The sequence below is a fragment of the Archocentrus centrarchus genome, chromosome 17 (genome assembly GCF_007364275.1).
Source record: "Archocentrus centrarchus isolate MPI-CPG fArcCen1 chromosome 17, fArcCen1, whole genome shotgun sequence".
Taxonomy (NCBI): Eukaryota; Metazoa; Chordata; class Actinopteri; order Cichliformes; family Cichlidae; genus Archocentrus; species Archocentrus centrarchus.
Window position 1 is genome coordinate 9,815,005 of NC_044362.1, and position 8,545 is coordinate 9,823,549.

The following is an 8,545-nucleotide window of genomic DNA, read 5'->3' on the forward strand; positions in this document are numbered from 1 at the left end:
AGTCTGTGAAACTCACAGCCTATTATAATATTTTATTATATAATATTCTATTATAAAAAATCTTATTTAAATACTCTTGATTAATTTCCAGTCAGCACTCATCTCTACCGACCCACGATTCACACTTTGGGATAACTAGTAATTGAGCGGGTAACTAAATATTCAAAAACACTACGTAATCCCAGAGTACATTGCTCCACTGTCTGCATTACCTAATCCCATAAACCATCGCGGTGGGCGGGGATATGGCCAGTTGTCAGAGCAACCTGCATGTCATTAGACATATCCCGCCTACCAAGCCGTCTCCAGCCAATCACAGGTCGTAGAAATGACATCATTGTTATTTTCAGTCGAGCTGCAGCTTAGAGGTGGATAAAGTTCGTCTCCACGTTGGAAGTGTAGAAAGTACTACTCGTTTTCAGGCACTGTTTTTACTTTGTGGGAGCGACGATAAGTCACAGAGGACATTTGGAGTGTACAAACACAGAGACTCGGCGGCGAGGGGACAGTTTTTGTTGTTGATGAGCGCACAGCGCACAAAGAAAAGTTTTCCCAGGACATAAAGTTGTCAAGTGAGTTGAACTTCAACAATAGGCGGACTCTATCGCAATACAGTTAACGGACTGTCACGGGACCTATGTAAACAGTCGACCTTGGACTTTTTTTTTTTCTAAGGAGAAAAGAAGAGAACTCCCTCAGGGTGAACAAAACTTTATGTCCAGAAAAATGGAAGCGACATTCTACGAGGAAGCCTCCAACTCTCAGCATGACGGGGCGGCGGTGTACGGGTTCAACCCCAAAACCCTCAAACAAACCATGACCCTGAATCTAAACGACCCGAAAAACTTTAAACCTCATCTGGGCGCCAAGGCAATGGACATCCTGACGTCCCCAGATGTCGGGTTACTGAAGCTGGCCTCACCTGAACTGGAGAGACTGATCATCCAGTCCTGCAATGGGCTGACAACTCCCACCCCGACCCAGTTCATCTGTCCCAAGAACATCACCGACGAGCAGGAGGGCTTTGCTGAAGGGTTTGTGAGGGCACTGGCTGAGCTCCACTACCAGCAGCAGATACCTGCTGCCCAACCTGACCCGCAGACCGGGTCGGCCAACGGCATGACATCCGGCTCCGCTGCGCCTGAGAGCGGCGGGATTCCCTACAGCTGCACGGTGCGCACGGAGCCGCCGGAGTACACAAACTTGAACAGTTTCACTCGGGCCGTAGGCTCTACGTCTGCACCTGCCGGCGAGAGGCAGCCACCTACAAGTTACCCGGCCGCCCCCCAGCCGTCCCACAACCACATGGACCACCAGCTGGCGGCAGCGCAGCACCCGCGGCTACATGCGCTCAAAGAGGAGCCACAGACGGTGCCGGAGATGTCCGGTGATACCCCACCGCTCTCTCCTATCGACATGGAGACCCAAGAGCGGATCAAAGCAGAAAGGAAGCGCATGAGGAACAGGGTGGCCGCGTCCAAATGCCGGAAAAGGAAGCTGGAGAGGATCGCTCGACTGGAGGAGAGGGTCAAAAACCTAAAGAGCCAAAACACGGAGTTGGTTTCCTCTGCCAACGTCCTCCGGGACGAGCTGGCTCTGCTCAAACAAAAGGTGATGGACCACGTTAACAGCGGCTGCCAGCTCATTTTGACGCAGCAGCTCCAAGCTTACTAGACTGCCAAGGGGAAAGGAACCAAGGGACACTTCTTGGGGACCAAATGCAGCTTAAAGCGGCCTGTTCAGCCTTTCAGGGAAGTCTAGGCGCATTTTTCTCCACCTAAATAACCGCTCAGACTGTATCCACGTGGAGGGTGACTGACAAGATACTTGTTACGGTGAATTATTAGAGAGCAGAAGCCATCAAAGTTATTGCACAGGCGCACTCAGAGGGAACCTTTGCTCTACCAGCACCTCTGATCTGGCTTGTTTCTGGCATTTTTGTCTTTATCATTTATTTCCACCTTAAACTACATAATGAAATCTGTACTCTGTCAAACCAGCAATGGAAAATGTCCACACCTTGTCACCTGACTGTGGCCCCACATCCTGCACCCCAGCTGGAGGAGAGTTAGGGATTGTGCGGGATCAAACTGCAGAGACACAATGTGAACCAAGCCTTTCACTATGTCAAGTAGCAATGTATGCATATAGACCTGAGTCAAGCACTGAGTATCCCATGCACCAGCGACTATATGTACAGAACACTAACAAAAAAAAAAAAAAAGTTCACACCGTCACCTAAACATTCACAGGTGTGTTTACTGACAAAACTGCCTTAATTTCTTAATACTTATCATGCAACTTTGCGATATAGGTGTAACTCATGTTAAACCTCAAGTAACACTCAGTAATATTTGTACGCAGTATTTTGAGCACTTAACTGTAAATATGAGAAAATAAAGTGTTGGACATGCGACATCATGTGTGTTGTGCCTTTTAATTAGTAACCAAAGAGCCCGGAGGTGACTGGATAGTGTTGCAGTGTGTTACATTGAGGGTTTGTTGTTGAAGAAACTGGGGCGGACGGGAGACTGAGTCACCAGCTCGGTGAGGCGCTCGCGATGGTTGACGAATCTACTCGGGCGCCCATTGGACAGCGAGGCGTCGGAAGTGAGCCGCAGGCAGCCAAATATGGCAAGAGGTCCCGAGCGAGAGCTGGGACGGGTGTGTGCGTGTGCGCGTCACAGTCACCGTCCTCCCACTACAGCTGGTGACTCTTACAAGAAACGCCATGAAGCAAAGGCAGATCTGTTTACACACTTGAAGGGAGTGTGTAGAAAAGAGACTTTGTAAAAAGGAGGCATCTTTTTCTTATTTATTTTCTCAACTACTGTCTGTAATATAAATAAGTTTTTGTAGAAAAAAGTACAAATGTATACATTTTATACATTTAACCTGAACAACAGGGCACATGTTCAAGTATTTAGAGATTTAAAAAAAAAAAAAAAAAAAAAAAAAAAAAACTTTGTACAAGCACTACAGCCCACCAGTGACACCAAAAGCTGGCAACTGATTGGACATCTGTTCATGAGGAGACCAGGAAGCAGCTGACTGGCAGAGTTTAAAAACCCTACAGACCTACTGTAAACCTACACAGGTGTTTTTACTCACTGCCTGACACACCCTAGACTTACCCGTTATGGCAGTACCATTTCCATCTTTAACATATGGCTTCGTATACTGGTTTAGATAAAGGTCCTCACAGCTTCCCTCAACTGCAGCCTGACAAGATCTAATCAGCCATTAAATAAATACACCTGCACGTTCTGTCCTGGACTTTTATGACCATTTAAATACTTGTAATCTTGTATGTCATGTTGTGAACCTGTTATTTACACAATACTAAAGGAATAGACATTAGCTTTTCTGCATCCTTACAGGGTGTTCTGATGCATATCTGACAATGTGAACAAAGATAAATTCGAGGCAACTCAGTCATGGTTTAGTCTATTAAGGCATCTTATGCACAAACTCTACAATTGCATCCTGGGCTGGACTGCCACACAGTGTACCTAAAATTAAACACAATATATATTTATTTTTTTTTAAATTAAAACTAAATGATGGTTTTCTGCCAGTGAAAACAGCTGGTGGAGCTGGTCACTGGAGCTGACTGGCTGCTCTGGTCTCGACAACAGCTTCTTTTCATCTTCACTCATCCTCCATCTTTCTGTGCAACACAATTACAATTTTTCCAGGTCTTAAACAGCCTTCAGTTCCTAAACACAGAGTTTCCAACATATCTATATGGGGGCTGTTCTTGTGTTTGGTTCCCGATAACACCCACAGTCCACACACAGTCCTGTGGCTGGTGGCTCTCAGCTGACAAGCATGCCCTCTTTAGCAGCTATACGCTGCCGGTGGATGTGGTCCTGCTCTAGCTCTTCGTGGCTGGGGTGCCAAAGCCGTGACAGGATGCGTTCCATGTTGAGGGCATACATGGTGTGAGACGGCATCACACCGTGGTGAACCTGCATTGGACAAGCATCACAGAGATGAGAAAAGCATTTAAATTCTCATGGTTAAATGATAGAAAGCTTTAAAAAATAATCCAGCAATAAAAGTGGGTTATTAAATGCCATAATAAAGTTTATCCACATGAGCAAAGAGAGTAAGAAATGAAGACAAAAACCTTTAACACTAACTTGTATTTAAAGAGGGGAATGTTAATAGCTGTGTTCACATAAAAGGAAGTAAAGCAGATGAACAGTTTAGCAATTCAGTTTAATATTTCCTTAAATTTATAGTTTGGTTAGAAAATTGCAAATACTGCCTGTTAAAATATCCAAAACCCAAAAAGCTTTGTTTTCTCTAAATCACAACTCAAAAACTATAAGACAAAAAAAAAAAAAAACAGCAGCAAATGAAGCTTGAACTAAGTAAATTTTTTGGCATTTTTGCTGGAAAAATGACTTCAGTTTATAACAGCTCTGTTACAGACTACATGCAAAGTTTGGGCTCTAACCTTCGTGGACTGTTACATAACTTCACAAGATAGTGAGAAGAATTCCACACATACATTTTCCAAGTTGCATCAAATTTTACAGGGTCAGAGGTCAAATCACCAAACTTGTAGCACCATGGAGACATGTTTAACAGCTATATTTGTAAAACTCAGTTAATTCTGGCCACACACTTGGGAATATCACAATTTTTCATCTGGGCCATTCAAAACAAACTCAGGGTGAAGCATGTTCAAGTTGCTAGGACCAGTGACGTACATGAGCACATTTCCCTACCTGTAAAGCCTCGAGGAGATCAAACATGCTGATTGGAGGGAGTGGAGCAGGAAGACTGTCAGCAGAGCAAGCCAGCAAATGAACAGCTTGTTGCTCAGCCTCATCGGGTGACACCTGCGGTGGTGGGCCCGCAGGGAGGGAAGCACTTGGTGGGGGACTACAAGAAAAAAAAATTATACTATTAGTCCTTATTGACAGCAAAAGAAAACAGCTAATGACACGGAGATGAAAGTTAGAAAGGTTTAATGAAGTTGCTACACCACAGTAATGAGATCCAAAAACATCATTCTGTATCAAAAGCATTTTCCTATACTGAACCTACACAATGCTCACAAGTCTGGAGTCCTTACCATTCAGTGACGCTGTGGTAAGCAGCAAGACTGTTTTTCAGATAAGGCTGAGGCGTGACATCACTGCCAAAGGCGTAGGGGAAACGGCCATCCCGTAATCGATACGCCTTTCTCCGGGTGATTACAGCAGTCAGGACGTCTTTCAAATGGTGCTGAAATAAATCAGAGCGCTGAGTCATTGCACGGTCAGACTGAAAAGGCTTCCATTCATCTCTCAGTGGAACAGGTCACATTCCCTTTGGGATGCAAATTGGCTCACCATTTAGCTTTGTGTAGTTTAATCCAAGTGAACTCTGATAAGTGGAATCAAGACAGAGCTCTCACTGAGGAAATACTGTCTGGTTATGTACTTGTTTGATAACTCAACATTAGGATAATACAAACAGCAAGGATGCAGATTCAAACAATAAAACTGATGTCCCTCCTGCTTTTGGCAACAGCAGATGGGTAAATTTCCCTAGAAAGATTTTGGTGTGAGTAAGCTACAGAGCTCTACTCCAAAGAAAACAAAGCTGTCAGTGTTACATAATAAGTGATGCAGAAAATATTTTTTCTGATCATTTAAACCCCTGCATGGGTGTTTAAACAATGTCAGACTTGAGAAGCAGAACAATCATTCTCTCAGATTTTGAGTTTGCATTGCCATTCTTCTGTTGAACTGTTACTATATACCTCCACAGCATAGATCATGGTGTTGATGGCATCTTCTGTGATGTTATCCAAGCCCAGCTCAAAGGCAGTCACCATCATACGAGCCTCCAGCTGGCCCCGTGTGGGCAGCAGTAGAGTGTGGGCGCTGAGACGCAGCTCTTCCTCCTCACTTCCCGTCTCTCGTGGGCTGAATGGCTGGGCGGCGCTCAGAGGGTTCTGAGGCTGGAAACGATGCTGAAGGACATACAAGCATCCAAGTGATATCGTCAGTCCACTGTTCAAACCTTTTTGGGTGGTTTCCCTAGCAGTTGGTATGTCGGTGAGGTTGCTGCAATCCTCAGCATGATTCATCTGCTTCTTGTCCAACAGTTGTACAGACTCCAGCTACACTGTCTTGGACTGCTGGGGGTGATGACAGTCTTTTTTCCACATGGCCACTGTAACCAGAAGCTCCAGCAGGTGGAGAAACAGTTCATGTGCCACTACACTGAGCTCTTTGAGGCTGCAGAGGATTATCATCACCAGCTGTAGTCCAACACAGTGGAGTCAAAGTTTATCCACAGAGAGACTCAACAAAGGAAGCTGAATAACTTGCACTGGAAACTGTGGGTCACAGTACCTGGCGACTAAAATATTTTGTGCACTTTTGGTCACAGAATCTAAATCTGTGGGAAACAGTTGTTTAAAATTTTAGTAGTGTTGTTAACTTGAACATACCCAGCCCCTGCAGTGATGAAAATGGGAATGAGGACTTACATCAAATTTTTGTCTAGAGGAACATTTCTTATTGCCTTTTGGTTTCCCCGGCTTTGAAGCACAGCCACCTTGCCACTGCAATGGCCCTGCACCCTCTATAGGACAAAAAGAACACACAACAAGATGCACAATTGGCCATGGGATTGATATAAAAAAGAAAAAGAAAAGGTGTCAGCTGTTATAAAACACAGATTTAATATAAGTGCAAGTTCACCCATAATTTCAGAGACAACTCATATATTAATTAAAAAAAACAAAACAAACCTGGTGTGGAGACGATGATCTGGCACCGTGTGAGAATGGCCAGGAGGAAATCATTGTGAACATGAACTGGAAGCGAGGAAACACAGAATAAGACACATTTTTAAATTTCTACTTTAAACATCACAACAGAGCAGAGTTGTTCCTTGACACTAACCATTCTCCTGTGCCAACAGACGACGGGCCTCAATGTCAAACTCTTCCTTACTGATCTTCTGTTTGAACCACAGCTTCAGGTTTGTCCAGTAACTGCAGGAAGGAAACAAACTGCAAACATCAACAAAGGGCAAAGCACTACTCCCACACCTCAGATGCATTTTAAACAAGATGTGATGCCGGTGTTGTGCCAAGAAACAATCACCTGTCAAAAAAATGACTGTCTGTTTTTAAACTGTTGTAAATGATTTTTTGGCCTATAATCTGTGAAACATATGCCAAACATATCTGTCATTAATAATATCAAGTCATTTTGAGCCATAAACAACATTCCTGTCACAAGGTAGAAGCTGCATTCACATTTTTGCAAAAGTGACTTTTCTGTATTCTTTATTTATCAGAGTAAAAACGTCACCGACATTAAAAATGTCTTTTTAAAGAGAGATCTGGCCAAGACGGCTACTGAAATTGCAACAAATGCAACATCATGGGTCTATAAGATGGCTTAAGTGGCCAAAAAGGACTGGATTGATTATGTAGATACAATAATACAGAGTCATAAAGATACTTGCAAAACAGGCCATTTCTTTATTTTATATTGAAGCCCTTCATAAATCGTGTTGACCACAGTCTATTTACCAATATAAGCAAAGATAGTACACATCAAAACACATAGAGAAATCGGAAATCATTTTTTGGCAGACGATCACCTTTTGGCACAACACCGGACACGCACGCCCTGCACGTCATTACGCCACCTTAACGCATGTGCTATTAACCTTTTAATTGAATTTCAATTGTTGTTCCTTTATTTTGTCGTCTTTTAAGTTTCATTTTTCGCTAACTCGGGGTTCACATCAAAATATCTTCAAACTGGATGTGCACAAAACCCGCCATAACCTTAGAGTACTTGCAGCTAATAAAGCTCAAAGTTAACCTCATCTTTCTTACGAACCACCGGAGGGGAGAGACACAAAAACCATAAAAAATAGCTGCTACAATACTGTCTCAATAAAGATGGAAATGCTGCAAAATGTAGCAGGTGATAGCTAGATGCTAATTTGCACAAGGCACAGTTAATTAATGTTAGTTATTTTTCATTTCAGTGGCAAAGAAATGGACAAAAAGGCAAAACTGCGGACAAAGACAAGCAGACAAACAACCATTCGCTTACGGTTTGACATTATCTCCAATTGCATCCGTTAAATTCTTCTTCGCAATCTCAAGCTCGCTAGCATGAGCCGCCATGGCGTTCATAAACGCCTACAGTTACGTCATTACCCGGCGACAGCAACTTACTTTTTTTCTTTTACTGCATTGTTGAAAATACTTCACAAAATGAATCGAAAATGTCACTATACAGAGACTAGCACTTAGCGAATAATATTAGAGATTATTTAAATTTAACTCGTTATATGAAAATAAAAACTAATAAATAGAAAAAAAACCAAATCAGAAATAAATAAATACGGCGTCCAAGCTAGGTTAAATCATAGAATCAATCATGCAACAAAAGGGAGGCGACAAATGGACAATTTAAATAATTCAACTAAATAAACTATTTGGTTTGGTTTAAAAACAGCTTCAGCACTAGGTGGCAGTGTGGTATCATTTCACATCTTTAATGATGAC

The 8,545-nt window shown here is 43.0% G+C and overlaps 2 protein-coding genes across 2 annotated transcripts; one reads left to right on the plus strand and one right to left on the minus strand.

Moving 5' to 3' along the window:
• The first annotated feature begins 352 nt into the window (after positions 1 to 352).
• LOC115796070 (transcription factor AP-1) lies at positions 353 to 2,416 on the plus strand. The gene has a single exon (XM_030752296.1). It carries the CDS (start codon positions 715 to 717, stop codon positions 1,672 to 1,674), a length of 960 nt encoding a protein of 319 aa, XP_030608156.1. The 5' UTR covers positions 353 to 714; the 3' UTR covers positions 1,675 to 2,416.
• A 529-nt stretch (positions 2,417 to 2,945) lies between these two features.
• Positions 2,946 to 8,175, minus strand: tada1 (transcriptional adaptor 1). Its single transcript, XM_030752305.1, has 8 exons — positions 8,088 to 8,175; positions 6,915 to 7,006; positions 6,761 to 6,826; positions 6,497 to 6,591; positions 5,762 to 5,974; positions 5,090 to 5,241; positions 4,740 to 4,896; positions 2,946 to 3,971 (listed from the first exon to the last, which is right to left on the minus strand). Exons 1-8 carry the CDS (start codon positions 8,168 to 8,170, stop codon positions 3,819 to 3,821), a joined length of 1,011 nt encoding a protein of 336 aa, XP_030608165.1. The 5' UTR covers positions 8,171 to 8,175; the 3' UTR covers positions 2,946 to 3,818.
• Between the last annotated feature and the right edge of the window lie 370 nt (positions 8,176 to 8,545).